The sequence below is a fragment of the Aulonocara sp. 'chitande type north' Nkhata Bay genome, linkage group LG5 (assembly GCF_057382095.1).
Source record: "Aulonocara sp. 'chitande type north' Nkhata Bay isolate Kocher_YH1m ecotype deep benthic linkage group LG5, A_spYH_male_GT1.1, whole genome shotgun sequence".
Taxonomy (NCBI): Eukaryota; Metazoa; Chordata; class Actinopteri; order Cichliformes; family Cichlidae; genus Aulonocara; species Aulonocara sp. 'chitande type north' Nkhata Bay.
The window spans coordinates 13,682,520-13,701,844 of NC_141348.1; the positions used below are offsets into that span (position 1 = coordinate 13,682,520).

General features: G+C 40.2%; 2 protein-coding genes across 3 annotated transcripts; one reads left to right on the top strand and one right to left on the bottom strand.

Moving 5' to 3' along the window:
- Positions 1-3,361: 3,361 nt before the first annotated feature.
- arl6ip5a (ADP-ribosylation factor-like 6 interacting protein 5a) lies at positions 3,362-8,243 on the bottom strand. Its single transcript, XM_086291422.1, has 3 exons — positions 8,008-8,243; positions 4,381-4,598; positions 3,362-4,207 (listed from the first exon to the last, which is right to left on the bottom strand). The coding sequence occupies exons 1-3, from the start codon at positions 8,181-8,183 to the stop codon at positions 4,047-4,049; spliced, it is 555 nt and encodes a 184-aa protein (XP_086147548.1). The 5' UTR covers positions 8,184-8,243; the 3' UTR covers positions 3,362-4,046.
- Positions 8,244-8,301: 58 nt separating this feature from the next.
- Positions 8,302-19,311, top strand: trnt1 (tRNA nucleotidyl transferase, CCA-adding, 1). 2 transcript variants are annotated; one of them, XM_086291420.1, is made up of 8 exons: positions 8,302-8,320; positions 8,614-8,743; positions 12,328-12,521; positions 13,454-13,592; positions 14,252-14,378; positions 14,494-14,687; positions 15,454-15,707; positions 18,592-19,311. In XM_086291420.1, the coding sequence occupies exons 2-8, from the start codon at positions 8,614-8,616 to the stop codon at positions 18,835-18,837; spliced, it is 1,284 nt and encodes a 427-aa protein (XP_086147546.1). In that variant the 5' UTR covers positions 8,302-8,320; the 3' UTR covers positions 18,838-19,311. The 2 variants fall into 2 exon arrangements, with proteins under 2 accessions (XP_086147546.1, XP_086147544.1); XM_086291418.1 differs by having other exon boundaries at positions 8,303-8,437.
- The last annotated feature ends 14 nt before the right edge of the window (positions 19,312-19,325 follow it).

Here is a 19,325-nt window from a genome sequence, read left to right on the forward strand (position 1 = left end):
AAAGTGCAATAATCACCACTTCCAGAAGGAAAATAGGTAGAAAACCTAAAGTGTCATTTACATTTAATGACTGCAGAACACAACACAAATGAGTTTTCCTCATATAAATGGTTTGGAAGCTGCTTATCTGGTGTTCATTCAAGGAAGCAGATTATAGTAAGAGAGATAACTCTAAAGTACTGGGTTTTTTTCTTTTGAGCATCTTAAGAATGAATGAATACAGAGCTGCAATCACTCATAATGACAGTCAAGTGTGAATAAATGAGCCGGTTTTAGAAACTCACTGCTCTGCAGAGTTCTGTCGCTCTGCTGTACTTTCTCACTGCCTTGCTGTGTAACCAGGCGCTTTTTTGTGTGTGCGGGTTCTTAAGCTGTAAACCGACCAAACCAGTCTTTAAAGGCTGTCACACCCACTATGGGCTATAAAACCTCTCCTTGTGTCTTCTGTGTGAATGACAAGCTAGTGTTTATAGCATCAAACCCTCCCTGCAGGCATTCATGTTATGAGAAGTCTGTTTTACACATGTTATCCGAGCCCTCCTCCCTTCACATTGTACTATAACCTTTCACTACCATTCCCCTTCCTTTCCTTCCTGTGCTGCTGCACATTTTCTATCGATGTATCCTGCCTCGGGTCCCCTCTTTAAGACGGCCAGAGTTGAGCAGCTTTCCTTGCTCAGAGTGCCTCTCAGTTTTATGCTTCTTGAGCAAGCTCAAGGGAGGTCTTGGACAATTCCAGCTCCTCGGGCAGCGAAAGAGGGGGAGAGCTCTTCATCCAGCTGTCTCCCTGTCTCGGCCGCGCCACACCAGCTGTAGTTACACATCATGGGAGGCTGTTCCAGCTGACACTTCACTACATAAACAATAGATTTCTATTGACTTTCTCTTTATCTAAAACGCAACACACAAAACTCTTGTAATGCAGAGTGGATTAAGGCTGTACATGGACTCCAATACCTGTGTGACTAATGGAAACGTCAGTTACGCAAAGTATTGAAACCTGTCAAGTACTGGAAGTACTGGCATCAAATATCTGTATTACAAGTTCATTGACTGAATGGTTTCTGATTTAAACCTGCACTAAACAGTGTTGAATAGTGTATTAGATTACCATGAGAACCATAGATTGTACATAAATGATCGACACAGCTCCTGGATCCTGAAGTGCCTTAGACCTGCATTCTGCATAGAGGCTTATGGGGAAAAACAACCCTTGGGGCAAACTAGGGAAGAGAGTGGTTGGAGACTGCAGCACAACCCAAATTATCATGAATGTGTGTAATGAACTCCTCACTTCGTGTCCTTGATGGGGTCGCTTCGTAGACAGGGACCATGTCTACGACCACTTGCTGTCAGTTGGCTTCTTCAAAAAGACTTTGGTGCCTTGATGTGGTGATAAAATGATAAGATGGAGTCAGTCTGCTATCAGTTTGCAACTGAATGAGGTCAAGTGGCAGTTACAAGCAATGTGTGAAAATACTGAAATGAACTATAATAAACTGCAAATGTGTTACAATCAACAATGGGAACAGAAATTTCAAACAGCTCCAGAAGGACAGTGATCCAAGTGGAAAATGACCCGCCTGCTGGGCAGCCTTGCTTTATATAGGTAATATAACCAGTATAACGGTCATATTTTGTGTATGACAACTCATGAGTGGGTACTGTCCGTTGATTTTCTGTCAGGTCCCCCCCCCTCGTTCAGCAAGTCTGTTTCCAAAATGACAATAGCAATGGCGGAAACACACGCACGATGCCTGACAACTGGACTTAAATAAACAATGGGTGGCGTCATGGTGGCATGGTGTCCATCTTTTGTATACATTTTCTTTTGTGTAAATAAGTTCAAGGAAAAGAAAAACTCACCAAATCCCCTAAGCTCCATGGCTGTCCGTTTTAGGACCTTTCAGCTTCTTGTTTCCGCATTACAGCCCCGCAGCTAATATGTTTTAGTTCAGTTTCACTTTTTTCATTAATCCTTGATTTTCGTCAGTGCAGGCAGTTATATGATAAAGACTGTAATAGACCAGCTGTACACTGAGTGATTATTAAATATAGAATGTACAATGTTCCCAATGGTAGCACACACAGGAAGTGTCACACATGAAACACTAAACTGAGCAGCCACAGGGCTCAGCCAAACTGAGATTAAAATGGCTTGAAATCATGCTGTGCTTACTCCCCGAATCCTGCGACTTCCCCAGGATTCAGGGAGTAATGACTCTGACAAGCTATGAAAGGTGAACGACTGGATTAGCTGACCAGGTCACATGCTCTCACAGCTCATTCCTGTCTCTTCCTTCAAAAGGAGGCAACAGCAACAACAACAAAAAAACAAAAAGCCCATGGACAAACCGGAAGGTGGAACAGCTCACATGAGGATACAGCAGACTGCACAGGTCATGGTGGGTCATCATTAATGGGTCACATGATCGACTGTGGTGTAGGTCTAAGCAGCCGAGATCTGCTGAATGACAGGCTGTTTGAGTTATGAGGCTAGCTAACCAGCTTAGCTAGCCACAAGCCAAAGCCTCTCAGGGAAAAGGAGGGGGGTGGGGACGCAGGGGTCAAGTGGAAGGCAGCACAGCAAGTACGCGTAACCATGCAAAAGCAAGCACTGTGTACTGTACATTGCTCAGTGACCCGTGCAAGAAGCGCACAGCAGGTGAAAGCAGCTGATTTTTGCCCAGAAATGCACAGAAACAAGATTTTGGTATTGTAGAGTGTAAAAGAGGCCTCACTCCTGGAGAGACTGTGAAGAAGAAAAGACCAAACACACACACCTGTTGGGTGTGCAGCAGCACACGTGCTGATACGATCTTCGCAGCAGCTGCATCAGCAGCTAGAACAAGGGCTTCCACTGTGCCCTCTGAGACATGACTTTACTTGACTAGACTGCCACCGGTGCTTATACTCACTCGTCCAAGTTTCACAATATGGATGCTGATGAAGCACCGCAGGACATAAATCAGTGCTGAAGTACAAAAAGGAGGGGAAACCCAGCAGCTGAGTCTAACTGAGCAATGCGAAGAGATCATCATCTACAGCAAACTTAGAAAGCAAAGGGTTAACATGGACCATCCTCTCGTTTTCCCCTCGCTGCCGCTTCAAACCGAATAACAGAGCATTAGGTTCTGGATGGATTCTTGTTATCTGCAATCAATTTTAAATGGAATCCAATAAAAGAGAAGCTGACACAGCGACTAAATCAGGTTTGGAGGTGAGTGAGTGCAGATGAATCTACTGTCAGCTCTCTGCACTATAATCTACTGCAAGCCCACTGATTAGCATTTGGGGTAAGTGGAGAGGAAAGTAAAGTTAACCAATCCATCACTGTCAAGATGAAGCACTCAAAGATTCAGAGGGAACACTGATGGTCACGGGTCACCTTTGAAGTCTTTATTTTACAATATTGACAAAGCAGTTTGACTTGAGACACAGCAGTCCTCTCTCTTTTGTCTACTTTTTATTTGGATGAGCATCGGGTGGGCTGGTGGACTGAAGCTGGTGTTACATTTTGCGTGAGCAGATTATTCAATCCAGCCTCCGAGCTTCTTGGCAGTACAGCTAAACTGAGCGTGCACTCTTCATTCTTTGTTAAAAGGCAACACTCGTGCTGCTTTCGCAATTTTAGCTGAGTACAAACAGACAGGGCTGACGGCTGTTTCTGAGAATGATTGAACACAGATTTCGTACCCAGGGTTAAGTCTGCAGCTGGTTTTACAGGAACACTTGCACACTGCATAGCAGAGATGTGAGGCTGCACTCACACGCCCTCATCACTGTTCGGAGAAAGAAAAAAAAAAAAAAAAAAAAGTACCCTGACGAGTTCTGGGTAGAGTGACAGAAGCCCTGAGGTAAAGATAAAGCCCTTTAGATAACAATCTTTCATTTTAAATCACAAGCTGTGCATGAAACTTCAAGGGGTTTAGACTGAGAGAGACAAACGTATGAAATCTAAGCAAAATTAAAAAAAAAAAAAAGTCAAAATCTTTGGTGCACAGATGTGCATTTGGTTCTTCTCAAATCCAGTCACTCTTTAACTTTTAATTCAGAAAGTTGTTTATCTTTTGAATGGTTTCCTCCTGCTGACCCAGAGAATCCAGCAGAATGCCCATAAACGTCTTCTTCAGTCCAAATCCATCCATCTTGTTCTCCAGCTTATTCATCATATTGCGTTTGCGACATGAAGCATGTGCAAATATTACTGAAAAACAAACCCGTAGAAAAATGTCAGCTGTAATATCACACTTTGAGGATCTGGAAAATGTGTTTCATTGATTTTGAAACATTTCATGATGTCACAAATGCAGTGATCATTATGCTCTGAAGAATTATTAGACATTCAATCACCCAATCCCCTCTGAAAGCCAAACTTACAAGTCAGGGGTAAAGTGATGGCCCACATGAATACCAAGATGCTCCCCAGCATGGAAATCAATATGCAGCTGGTAACCATGATCAAAATGATGAACGCTGAAGGTTTCTGCTTCTTAAAGTTGTTGATCGCAGCTCCGTTCTCCCCCACCCACACCGAAACCACGAACACGACCGACACCACGACTATGGCTATGAGCGTCTCCAGAGGTTTCAGGATCCTGCAAGGCAGCAGCATAGAACATATGAGGGCAAGTTTAAATAGCTTTGGCATACTGCTGAACTTGACGCCATGGTAACGACGTACAACCCTTGTGTGCAATATTCGTCTACCCAACTCCAGGTCCTACCCCTCGGGTTATACCTCCTTATGTGCATTTTATAATATGTAAAATAACTTGTGTAAAGTGCGCTTTTCTACTGCTCAGCTTCACACGATTATGACACTCAGGTATACACAGACATACACAGCCAGTAAATAACTCATGTTCAGTCCAAGCATGCAAAAGGCCCACTTTCACTTTGTACATGCTGCATATAATGTATTTTGTCAGTATATTTATGTGATTTAAGGCTCTTTTTTTTTTTTGCCTTAATGTCGTTATGCTTGCATAATGACAATAAACAGTCCCGAATCTTGAATCTGACATGCAGCTGGAGCACAGGCGCTGTTCTTGTGTGCTAACTGGCTCCATCAAGTGGTCAGATGCTGTGTGTGCAACAGCAACTGCTGAGTGGATCAGATTGGTTTACAAAAATCAAATCTCAGATTAGTTTAATTGTACGAAACAGCAGTAGGGGCAAATCAAGAAAAATTTAGCGAATAAAAAGAATTAGAATAAAGTCAAAATTTCAAGATTAGAGTCGCAATTCTATTTCGAGAAAAAAGTCGAAATGTGGAGATTACAGTTGTTCAAGACAAAATGCCACGGTTGCTCTGCCCTCTGAGTTGGTGAAACTACTTCAGAATCAGTTTTAGCAACAATGAAGGGAATGATTTCTCTTTTGAAACAGCTTGTAATGGACAGTTCGTAGGGCATCGATAGTTTCAATATCAGAGCATGTATGTTGTATCACACGCTGGCTGATCACTAACTCATGTACACAGGCAAACGTGGCAGTTTGTCTTGAAACAACTCCATTTTTCTTAATGTGCCCCTAATACTTATAAATGTGTGTTCACTTGGGATGATTAATATTTTTCCACTGAAACTGAGAAACGCCCCTTGCTGTTTGCAACCTGATGCCACTAAACCTGTTTCATAAAAGAAAAATGGAAAAGTTGTGAAATGCAAACAAAACAAAAACAGACAAACAAAAAAACCCCAAACAACTCTGGTGGAACATTTCACACTAAAACTTAGAAATATGACTTGATAGAAAACAAGCATCCAAAACAGGTTGAGTTTGCCCGAAGTGTTGCTGTTAAAAGATTCAGAGAAGACAGTCCAAAAGTGTGGGGGTGTCACCGAGTTAGCTGTGACCTCTTCAGACCCTTGCGCAACACTGCATAATAGCACAGGAACACTTCTAAAAACTACTGATGAGAAATAAATTTTAAACTGGTGCATCCACAAATGCAAGTTAAAACTGCATATAAGCAAAACCAGAGCTGTCCTCTTTGCGCTGACCACATTCAAGATGGACTGGAAAACTGTGCTGTGGATATTCTCAGGGCTAAAGAGGAAAAGCAGAATCAGTGATGGTATCAAGGTGTGTTAGCGCACATGTGCATGCCTTCATGCATGTGTGAAGGCCCTGATAACACTTAACGATTTAAATACTTGGAGCAACATATACTGCTATGCACATGATATCCTTTTCTTTTTCTTGTTTCATGGAAACTACAGACAGTGCAAAAGATGCCAAACCACATTCTTCAACAGCAGGGCTGCTAAACTGGCTCGTCGGCGGCTCAGATGTCTCACACACTAAAAACATTTAGAGCACTAAGGAACAGAAAATAGAATTAACTTTTGTGAGGCTGAAATCTTACAAATCCAGGATAGGACAATCTGAGCATTTATTACATTTTCAAAACACAATAACACTTCTCATTGTCCAAATTTGATATAATCACATTGTCTAAGGTTTAAATAAATCAGCAGATTGAAGCATTCTATTCTCATCTCCATCAAGACATCAAGATATCTCTTGTGCCTGTGCAGACATATTTGCTTTGTGATAGAGCCAGCCTTGGCACGACGACAGTGATGCCACCAGGCCAAGTCCATGACCTCAGTAAATGTGGCTAGTGGCCTGCTAAGCAACTTAGTCAGGCTTTGTTGGATTACTGGCATCAAAAAAGCTCAAGAAAACTTCAGGAAACACGGCTTGATGAAGGTGGAAGCGGTTAAAATGTAGCATGATCAACTCATTGTCATATGCAGATGTTCGTCCTTTTATAGCAGAAAAGTTAATCTCCACAAAGTCCACAGAGGCTCTTTGGGCATTCTGTAGTACTTTTACTTGGAACTTTTCCTTTTGCAGTGACTTTTTCTTTTAATGTCTTGTTACAGTCACCTCATCTATACTTTGACGGTTTAGCTCTACTTCCTCATATTTAGCTCTATTGTTTAGTCAACATGGAGAGCTGATTTCTTGCTAATTTGTAGGAATGTTGCTCTAATCCTGAAAATCCTCTTCTTCTTGTAGGTTTGGTCTACAGGTATAATACTGAGTACACTGCACATAGTCCCTACTTAATCTGCCTACACTGACTTTTAATACTTCTTTGGTAAGCTTGCAAAAATGCCTTCAAACCGTACAAACAGTATAATATTACACTGATTTATTTTCTCCGAGTTATCATATATCATATACAATAACACTATAAAACAACTGACTTTCACAAACACACAGCACAGAGACTGTTTGCTCTACACTGAATGGAAATAGCATCACAGGGTTTTCTGATGTTAAGTGGTTAAGCCATTCTGTCCAACTTGTTTGAACTTTGACACGTCTGAAAAACCAGACGTGTCAAAGTTCTCCCTGACAAATTTTCCAGTGCTCACTAATCAGGAGACTGGGGGCCTCTGATTGAGTTGCTGTTTTATCACCAGTGCTATCTGCAATATAACAGCTGACCAGAAGGCTTATGGGGCTTTCATGACCACAGCAACAGTGTTGTGGCACAGCTCAGTGGACATCATTATTTTTAGCAGGCTGGGCTTTAGAAGGGGGGGGGGGGGGGGGGGGGGGTAGTGAGAAGCAAAGCCAGGATGTTTTAGATCAGAGATAATATATGTCACATCTACCTTGTATGTAGTTACAAGATAATAGACGACTTCAGAAAATTCCTTTGCATAGGCACGTGTCTGTGCATGGATCTTGTTTTAAGTTATTCTACTTAAGTCCATTCTCAAAATTGTTTGCAGATACCTGTTTCACTGTTTAGAGCAGCCCCCACAAACGCAGGCTGTTTCTCAACTATAGAGTTAATATATGTGCATTTTAACACTGCTTAAATTACATTCTCATTTAATGATCGGTCGTTGGTTCTGGCACCAAAGAAATAAAAGTTCATATTCAGAATATAACAATAGCAGTGCATCACAGTCATTGTACTTTATGCGAGCTGGGTAAATAAACAAAAAAGACGAAGTTCTCTGATATAACATTACTTACCCGACGAGGAGGAAAACGGAGGTGACCAAAGACAGATAATTAGTTTGATAATAAAGCAGGTTGCTGACGACTCTGTTGTTCCATTTCGTAAAATCTTTGTCTGGTTTTGCGAATCTATTTGAGCCCGGAAAGAAGTCGGTCCACGGTCGGAGCGGTGCCACCTCCACCCTAGCCATCACTTCTGCCCCCTTTACTAAATCTGACAGCGCACAGAATCTGACAGACAATCGCCCTTAACTTCAAACCAGAATCTCGCGAGACTTGTTGTTGCACGTTCGTTAAAAACACTGCCTGACGAAACCTCGCGCTATTGGTTAGTAAAGTGCCCGGTATGGAAACTCTTCCGGCCAGCTTTCACGAGAGATAACAGGACGGTGTTATGGGAAATAGTGGCGATTTATGCGCATATAATCTCCTTGTTAAGTTGTAGGTCAGTTTGTCTGTTGTTTTTGGTTACACATACGTTGGCGTGGAAAAACATCAACGTGAAATGTTCACGAGAGCTGCTCGAGCATGCGTTCAGTGACTCATAGCTAGCTAGCTCGATAGAAGTAGTGATACACAACCAAGCAGCAGCCCGTGACAACGTGTCTTTTGTCTGTGCAGATGTGGAGCAGGTTACTGAGTCCTCGTGTGAGTGGTAGAGCAAGTTTGTGTTGGAGAAGCCTGTTTACCATGCAGCTAAAGACCAGCGAGTTCCAGTCCCTGTTCACTGATGGACTGAATGGATTGGCAGGTGAGGCACAGCTGCGGAAGGACACGTGCTAGCTGCACGGTCACTTAAACCTCTGAGTTTTCGCCTATTTGTGAAATGTTAACAGAGGTGGGACCAAGTCATTGTTTTGCAAGTCTCAAGTAAGTCTCAAGTCTTTATCCTCAAGTCTCAAGTCAAGTCTCAAGTAATGTCAGGCAAGTCAGAGTCGAGTCTCAAGTCACTGGTGTAAAAGTCCGAGTAAAGTCACAAGTCTGAAACTTTGAATTTCAAGTCCTTTCGAGTCTTTAAAAAAAAAAAAACGAAAAAATAATGTTGCAGTTATATGCTAAATGTAAATATTAGACCATGTAATTTTAAAATCTGTGTTTTTCTCAACACATGACAAAATAGTGAACTTAGAAAATATACACAAATTGTGAAATTGCACCTCTTTAAAATGCAGCTCAATTAAACCTAGCTCCAAGAATAATTTTCACCGACAGTTCTGAGATAAGCTGCATGTTATTCTTGGATGCGGTTGTAGGACCGGCTTTAAAATCGCATGACAAAAATATCATACACATTAAAAAAAACTGTATCACCAACGTAGCCTGGACAACATTTGCTAGTTAGATGAAGTCAGCTATCTCATCGTAGCATATTTATATGCATATTTATAATCATACGGTTCTTGGAGTGAGTGCACACACTCATGAAGTTTAGTAACTTCAGGTCACTGCAACAAGCCCAGGTACAGTTTACCGACGGATGGGTGCAGGACCTTGAAATGCACCGTGTAGAACGAAAGACCATCGTACATATCATAAGTTTACCAGTCTCACAAATCGTCGTCATAAATACACATTCGTTAACCGTTTATTAATAGGACCTTTGAGCTCAATGGTAATTAATTAGTAGTGGAAATAATTTCTGGTAGCATCACAGAAATGTAGCAGTGACAACAATATTGTATGCTGTAATCGTACTGGGCAATTAGTGATACAAAAAACCTGTTTTATCCTGTGAATAAAAGTATATGTTTTTGTCAATGTACCATAATAACAGAAGCGAAACGCAATATTGTGTCAGGACAATTCACTGTTTATGCACAATAAACAAAGGAGCATAGCGCGACAATTTCTGTTCAGCGCCAGACTTGCTTGTAACCTATATCACCAATTATGTTATGAAAATGACGTATTAACTACTAAAAAACACTGACCTTTGTGTAAATGCTTGGAGCAGACTAACCTGTGAGCTGGAGTGTTCTGGGACGTTATATTTGGTCTTTGAATGGCTGCAATCCAGGCCATCCGTCGCATCTTTGTTACTTCGGAAACATGGCTTGAACAATTTCTCTTCAACGACGTAATCCGATAACAACCGATCTCTTTACCCGTCGGCTTCCCGTGGCTGTCATGCGACCGGCTATTGCAGTTAATAATACAACAGCTTCTTGACATTTTTGTGTTTCTTTTTTATCGCTGTATAACTGATTTTAATTGAAAGCCTGCGTGCGCTAGTACCGCTTGCCACGAGTTCCCAGAATCCTTTGCGGTTCTACCCGTGAATGACGTCACATTTTCAATCTCTATACAATATGCATGTATATTTGGGGTAAAATATCAAGTCTTTTCAAGTAAACCGGTTCAAGTCCAATTCAAGTCCCAAGTCATTGGTGTAAAAGTCCAAGTCAAGTCACAAGTCTTAGAACATTTTTTCAAGTCAAGTCTAAAGTCATAAAATTAATGACTCGAGTCTGACTCGAGTCCAAGTCATGTGACTCGAGTCCACACCTCTGAATGTTAATACCCGTGCACAATGACAGAGTGACTGACAACTTGATCACTTCCTATTAAAAATAAATGGGGACACTCGGAGAGCAGTTAAGTAACGAAGACCGCCCGTCGGTCTGTTACTTACTTTCTTATACAATTAATTATTAATGCAGTTTTTATTCAACATCGAGGTTTTTTATTAGGTACAGGTTTATTGTTTTAATGCATTGCGCTTCCATGGCGAGAAATTGAGTTTACTATACCGGAAAGAAGGGTTTGATGATGGTTCTTCTATGTTGATAGTAATAATTGCTTTATTTATTTAGTATTAAAACAGAAAGCTTGGAAATTGGGACCAAATATAAAACGGGATTTAAAAAGAAAATAAATATTAAGACAGAAAAAGCACTGCATCAGAAACGTATTATATTGTAAGAGCCAAAAAACACACGAAGCACTCTGAGAGCCCAAATCTCCACCAAGGCAGCTCACTCGCTGGACAGTAAGAAACACTTTTAAATAGCTCTGTGTAGCATTATTATTGTTTTGACCTTCAGATCAATCTACTAACCTTGAATGAGAGGTTTAAAGCCCAAATGGGACATGAAATTCTAAATCTTTATACAGTGCTAACCACACTTGTAAAAATCATAGTTTCTAAGTTATAAAGCTTTTTGTCAGTTTATGACCAACAAGTCATTAAGTTGACCTTGAAGACCTCAGTGGGTCTAAGCCAAAATTTAATGGATATCATAATTAATGTCAAACTTTTGAGCTATCGTGTTTACAGACAGAAATACACACGTGCATAAACAGTACCAGAAACACAAGCTCCTTGAACGAAAGCAAAAGAGAATTAAAAACCAAATGAGAATATAAAGCAGCAATAAGAGGGCGAAAGACAAACCAGAGAGATCAATGATGTCACAAAAGCAAGTTTATAAAAATGTGGTTTTTTTTAGTGATTTCAAGTAGTCACCAATTTTACCTTATCTCCTTGGGCAGATTGTTTTCGAAAGCTTGGGGCTGTGATGGCAATAGCACGGTCACCTTTAGATTTAAGTCTTGACTTTAGAGCAACCAGAAGGGCCTCAGCTGCTTTAAAAGTGACTAGTAAAATAATTTAAAACTTTTAAAACACATTATAAAACATGTAGAGAGGTAGAAGCAGAGCTGCTGCATTTTAATCTGGTTGGAGGCGAGACTGACTTTTCATTTATGCCAGAATGATTGAATAGCCTGTGGATGTTATTTTGAAGAAGCCGGGCCAAATAGGTTTTCAACGTTTGCGTGAAAAGTCACCAAGTTATAAGAAGCTGTCATTCCCTGATGTTGTCCCTCAACCTGCCTGAATAAATCCTGTTGATTAAAACAGCCATAGACCCTTTTTTCACATATTTTGATGGTATGAAAAGCAGAGTTGGATTTAAGTGGGAGTCACGTCAGTAAAACATGATAGTGAACTAATCAAAAACAGAACATACCCCAGAGTGACTGATTTAACTGATATTTGTGATGATGGCTGCATTTCAAACTTCACTTTAGCATCTTTGATGCAGTGCTTCACAGATGATGCAACTGTTCTTTCTCTTCTGTGTCAGAATGTCTGCTTCAGAACCAAAGCAGTGTGTAAAACTTGCCCCCTTTTTTTTTAAAGGTATATTTAGACGAGAAAGAGATCGTGAGATGTAAAACTCCCTGTTTTATTAACAGACTAAGGATGAAATAGTTAAAATTTTTAAACTTATCAGGTGATTTGCAAGATAGCAAATACACTGCAGAGGTCAAAACAACCTCCAGGCACAACTTCTGAAAAGTTTCCTGAGTGTGTTTGCACGGTTTTTCCAGAGGTGTTTGAGAAACACCAGCATGAGCTGAGGATAGCTGGAGGTGCTGTGCGGGATCTGCTGTCTGGGAAGCGGCCTGAAGATGTGGATTTTGCTACCACAGCCACTCCAGAGGAGATGAAGCACATGTTTCAAACGGCTGGGATCAGGATGATCAACAATAAAGGAGAGAAGCACGGGACTATCACTGCACGAGTAAGAGGCTCTGCTGTGTAACGCTGATGAAGTCTTTCATTTGTCTAAATAATGCTAAAAGCTATTTTGAACACAGTGTTAAACTTAACTGTCAGCGACTGCTTAACCAAACTTGCTGTCCTGGTATAGTTATGGTAGCTAATGTTGTTTGAAAGGAACAATAACTTTATTACTGATTTCTTAGAAAATGTATATTTTCTGTCTGTTTTTGTCTAATAGAAAATAAAATGCACTTAAGAAAATAATAAGTATTTAGACAGCTACATTTGAAGTGTACTCTATAGATAGATGCTGGGTGTCATTTTTAAAGATTTGCATGAGGTTCAGATTTTAGAGTTGGTGTTTATGGTAAATATGGGTGAAGGGGAGGTCATGTGAGTTAACAAGGCAAGAATTAGTGAAGCTTAAAAATGCATCGCAAATATTAGAGCTAGTTTGTCCAAATCAACACTTGTGATGATTCTTAAAATAAAAACCAAATGAAAAAAAAAACAAGCCAGTCAAACAAGGTTTTAGGCTGAATGAGCTTTCTTCATAATTAGGATTAAGAATTAAATGTTTTAAAATTTAAATGAACAAATCAAAAAGTTCGTCTCATACAGTAGCTGTTTTATATTTTAAGGTAAATAACCTACAGAATTACAAACTAAAAGTGTAATTGTCCAGATTCTTCACATCTGTTTATGACCACGTGGTCATGTGAGGGTCAGTTATAATGGTGGAATAAAGTAAGTGTGCAAATATAAAGTAAATACGTGAGCAAAGATTGTGATGATTCACTGAGCAGCCAGCTGCATCATCAGTCTGATCAGTCAAATCTTAAATCTTAATGGAAAGATTGTAATGGTTGAACGGCCCTGATGCATTGCATAAATAAGCAGCCCACTAACAGGATGATCTTGATGAGTGTTTCCTTTATTGGGTGTTTGCAGCTGCACAATGAGAGCTTTGAGGTGACCACACTGCGAGTGGATGTTCAGACCGATGGACGTCATGCAGAGGTGGAATTCACAACTGACTGGCAGAAAGACGCTGAGCGGAGAGACCTCACCATTAACTCCATGTTTCTGGGTAATTTCCCTTCTTCTCCACTGAGCCTAAAAATGGACTGTACAAAGAATTGATAACACTGAGCTTCTTTCACCTGTACCTTCACCTTCACCCAAAATCTAAAAACCATTTTCATCTAGCACGTTTTATTTTTTTTTAATTATGATGTTTCAAGTATTGTACAGCTGTGATAATGGGACAGATTCACCATTTAAGAAATAAATCTGGTCTCCAGAAAAGTGAAGCCAAAATTAGGAATGTGTTCGTGGTGTTTTTCCTGAAATCTGTTAACTGATGCTTGACAGTGAGTTCAAAAGGAAGCTTAAGCCACAGGAAGCACTCGAGCAGGTTGTCCAGAATTTTCTTGGCAATCACAGAGCAGAGAACTTGAGTTTGTATTGAGAATAAACACATTAAAACAGTTTTGGAAGTACTTAAAATGTCAGAAATTATGTTGCTATATTGATATTTAAAAATGTCAAAACATCAGTGATGTGCATCTCAAACCTGCCATGCAAGCTTAAATTAGTTTTCATATATGCGAAATCAATGTAAAAACAAACAAATTAAAGAGAACTAGAAGAAGAGTCGGTCTGAAGTTCCCAGTTGCAACCAAAAAGTATTGTTTTTGCATTCCAATTTTTTTGTGACAAGTTGTGTGACTCTGCTTCCTATAACAGGTCTGGACGGCACATTGTATGATTATTATCGTGGATATGAGGACCTGCAGAACCGTAAAGTGCGGTTTGTTGGCAGTGCTGAACAAAGGATCAAAGAGGACTACCTGAGAATACTACGATATTTTAGGTAACTTTCTCATTTCTTTTTGTATCTACTTGAGACTGCGAAGTTTAAAAAGCAGATTGTCTTCCTTGTTTGACGTGAGCCTACTAACCACCTCACTCCCATCATTTTGTCGCAGGTTTTACGGCCGAGTTGCTTCGGAGCCCGGTGACCACGAGTCTGAGACACTGACTGCCATCAGGGAAAATGGTCACGGACTGGGCGCTATATCGGGAGAGCGAATCTGGGTGGAGCTAAAAAAGTTGGCGGTCGGGAACCATGCTGCTCACCTGCTACAGCTGATCTATAGCCTGGAACTGGCTCAGTACCTTGGTGAGAGAGGGAGGGCACGGCTGGGTGTCTTAATAATTAATAACTCCAGATAAAAAATGTTTATATGTTTATGTTCAGCTGTTTTTAAAAAGAAGAAAAGGTAAATCTGACATTTTAAGAGTTTTTCACATTATATCCAGCACTACCAAAGATGAATTAGAAAAATTAATTATTTTAAAAAGGAAATCATGATGGTTGCAGCTCAGATGTCAACATTAGTTTTTCCCTGTAGGTTTTTTTTTTTTTTTTTTTAATTTTATGTATTTATTTAGCTGACGGTTACACATACACTCATACTCATAGAACTGGTTATTATTTGTGAAATATGCTTTTTGTAGACAACATTTTTTACCCAATATGGTCAAATTTGACCTCTTTGTGTAGAGCATGGTATCCCTTTTGCCTTGGCACGGATCCTTCTTAAAAGTGGGCTGAGGGGATGGCAGTGAAATCATTGTTTTCTTAGCATAGGTCTGGACATAATGGATCAAATGTGCCAACCTTTTTCTTGCAATTTGCAGCTGTTTATAACTGGGAGAAAGTTTTGGTTTCCTTCCCTGAGATAAAGAGGATTAAGTGCCTCCTGATGTCTGTGGTCCTCTGAGCTCTATTATTGTCTCGTATCTAATAAGGTTCTATTTCCTCTGATTTAACTCTTGTTAAATTAGTATTTAATAGGATTGAGGGAGAAATCATTCTACCAAACATTTTCTGTCTTGTTACACGTCAGTTCTGGTCACTCCCTCCTGTCCCTGCTGCTCCTCAGGGTTACCTCCAGATGGCGATATTGACGAGATGAAGCGAGTGTGGCAGAACGCCAAAGACCGCTCTCCCAAACCCATGACCATCCTGGCTGCTCTGTTCCGCTCCCCAGAGCAGGTGGAAAAGATGGACATCCGATTGAAGGTGTCCAGAGAGGAGAAGAACCTGGCACTGTTTCTGGTCAAATACAGACGGGAGCTCTGCAAGAGAGAAGATGAGCCAGACAGCCTCAAACCTTTCACTGACTTTATTATTGACGTAAGTTTCTTCTTCTTCCACTCAGTCTGTACAGAGAATATTATTTCCAGACCAATGTGGTCACTGATATTAGTCACATATGTGTTTAAAAAGCCAGTTTCACAGACATTAATTAACCCTTTGAGTCTGTGAATGTTCCCTACCATAGCCTGTGTCGCTAATGTTCAAGAGTTGCCAGCCTGCAGCCGTCATTCACAACAGACTGCAGCATGTTCTCATCCGACTGTTACGGCTTTGTTTTCAGAGGCAGGAAGTATTTAGGAAATGTGTGGCATCGTTAACCAGAGCTGAACCAAAACCACTGCTGATCTTTGATGAAATATTTATCTTTGCAATGTTTGTAGAATAAAAAAAAATCGTTTCCAAAACATTCTGGTAGTTATTTTTGTAAATGGTGCATATTTCACAAATCTTAGCTGAACCTTAGTTTGTGTTAAAGCAGTATTTGTTTTAGCTGTTATTTTAAAGTTGTTTTGTTTTTTTATGTGGAAATGTCAACATAAATCGCTCTGGTGTTTAGATTTGCTAAATTGATTTGACACTAGTTTAAGCTTTGATCAGTTTTCGTTACAACCCAGCTCATAAGCTGAAACACACCGGAGAGAGACTGACACCAGAGTTTATAGAAACATCAGTTTTATTTTTAATTAGTTTATAATCTCATCTATCAAAGCCAGCCAACACTGTGCACTGCCACTGCAGGAGAGCAGGGGGTAGCAGAGGAGCCTAGAACAGGTCAAAGAGCCGAACCAAAACCAGATCTGTTAGGGTCAAATACTCTACAGCAGGGGTAGGCAACTCCAGGCCTCGAGTGCCGGTGTCCTGCAGGTTTTAGATCCCACCCTGGGTTAACACACCTGAATCAAATGATTAGTTCATTACCAGGCCTCTGGAGAACTTCAAGAAATGCTGAGGAGTCATTTAGCCCTTTAAATCAGCTGTGATGGATCAAGGACACATCTAAAACCTCCAGGACACCGGCACTCGAGGCCTGGAGTTGCCTACCCCTGCTCTACAGCTACCAAAACACTCTGCTAGTTCTTTCTGTAGTTAGTGCATCTTTCACAAACCGTAGCTCAACTTCAGTTTTAGTTGTAGCAGTATTTTTTTAAAACTGTCATTGAAGTTCTTAAAGACATAAATATGAAATTGTGTTTAGATTTGCTAATTAGACACATGATTCCACATTCAAGCTAAAGTATAATAGACAATTTCAACACTATAAAGCCTACATTATTGACATTCTACACTTTCTTTATATTTCCATGTATAACTAGACATACATGCTGGGCAGTATTTATAAGGGAATAGTATTGTCTTTTATATGTAGTTATTTTGTTTTCTTTGTTCTTTTTAAATGTACTTGAAGTTTAGTGCAGTAAAATTAACACATTTTAGGGACTAATTGAAAAAAAAAGTGTTGCCAATGCAAACAAAGGCAGCAGGATTTTACAGATAAGACATTTTATGAAAGTTTAACCTAACTTGACCGCAAAGAGAGATCAGAGGTACAAAGTACTGTGATATTTAGAATCCGTATATCAGTCGCTATATGCTTGTGGTCAGTACAAACAATGGTAGTAAGAACCATAGTTTTAAATGGCTCTATACAACATTATTATTATTACTTTGACTTTAAGATCAGTTTATTGGCCAGGGGTCAAATGCGACATATTTTAAATCTTTCTACAATATTTTCTATATGTTGAAACTACACACCGCACTTGTAAGTATTGTTTCTAAGTCATAAACGCTCCCGTGCTATGGAAATGTGCTTTGCTACCAGCGCGAGTAGTCGTGTCTTGAGCTGGTGACAAAACTAATTATGGAAACTAACAAACATACTGATTGTGACATGAAAGCCTCGTAAATGTCAAGACGAGGTAGATTTTTACAATGTTTTGTACACAGACAGTAAAGAGTATGACCATCAACAGGAAGTATCCTGAAGTTTAAAAAGAGCCATCAAGACATTTATGCAAATATAGCGAGTAAAGGAGGGAGTTGGTTTATTTCTGGTTTATTTAATCCAGTGACTCTTGCTTCATGTCATTCAATTAGTGAATGAAAATCAGCTGAACAAGTAAGAGTTTTAAGTTCCACCATTTAATGGTTGCAGCTTTCTTTAAAAAATAAAAAGTGATCGGTGCAGAGTCAGCTTAGGCCAGGAGGGCTGCCTGGTTTATAACATGCTGGTGGATTCCTGACTGTGAGCGAGGAAGTGAACATGTTCAACACCTTGTAGGATTAAGCAATAATTGAAAGATGGCATGTTTACTGAATATATAAAAAGTCAGTTTGGGAGAGACAGTGTTCTGTTCTCACCATTTTTCTAAAGTTATTTTCAAAACCAAATTTAGTCGTTGTATCTTAAGCTGTCACTTTTTTTAGACTGTTTTTGTTCTTATATCTTTTAATTTAATTTTTGTTTTACTCAGGTTGACATTGATAAACAAAAACACAACCCTTCCATCACCAGAGGCACCACTGGATAAAGTAGACGGAGAAAGAACGAAGACTGGTTTCTCTGGTTTCTCACTGGGCTTGTCTCGCCTTATAGAGCAGATTTCTTTATTTGGGTTTTGCTGTGTGCATGTTGGTTTGACGTTGGCTGAGAGTCAGTTGGAAAAATGTGCAGCTGCATATTTTTAACCACTCAGGATTTAAGAGAATTTGAGTCAAAACGGTGGCGACAGTTTAAGATTTGTCTGCTTTTGTTGCCAGACCGCTGTCAGTCAAACCTGATCAGACCACAGTGTCCTGAACAATTCAGCCAAGTATTTACTGTAAATGGTAAACCTTTCTTACTGTTGCTTGTGACTGGGATGTTCTAGAAAATCCCTCTGTGGTTACTTCGATTCACACACATGTCGCATCCTTTCAGAGTCGGGAGCTGGATTCCCAGAGTAAAGTGTGCGAGCTGCTCAAGTACAAAGGTGAGGAGAAGCTCCTGTCAGAGCTGAGCAGATGGTCCATCCCTCGCTTCCCCATCAGCGGGCACGATCTGAGGAAGCTGGGCATCACCTCGGGCAAAGAGATAGGCGCCACCTTACAGAAGCTCCGTGACATTTGGAAGAAGAGTCATTACCAGATGGACAAAGATGAACTGCTGAGTTATGTAAAGCTATAAACAAGCAGAGGAGCAGAAATGTTTTTGTTGTGTTTAGATGGTAATCACATGGACGCTTGATGCTGCGACTGCACTGCTCCTGGGTATTGTTTGAGCAGCCTGATGCTCAAACAATCAGAAAGGACGCTACGGTGAGTGAGACATGAAATCGGGCGGAAAAATGCTCTTTAGCCTGAGCCTGCAGCCTTGGGCCACTATTGTTGATGCTCAGCCAGTTGAATTCTCATCTTTTGCAGTAAACTCGCTCTGACCTGTAAAGGACGACAACACATGGAATAAATTCAGTTTATTCACAGTAGATGTTTATTTTCATTGTTCACATGATGATAGGAAGCAGAGGAATGTTTGTGTCTGTGGCTTTTTTATGTTGACTGTATTTCTGTTTTCTGTACAGATCATTATACACTTCTACTAAAAGGTTGTTTTCATGGCTGCCCTTTTCTGCATGCTCTGTACAATAAAAGGTGGCCCCTGTGTGTGAATGCTAA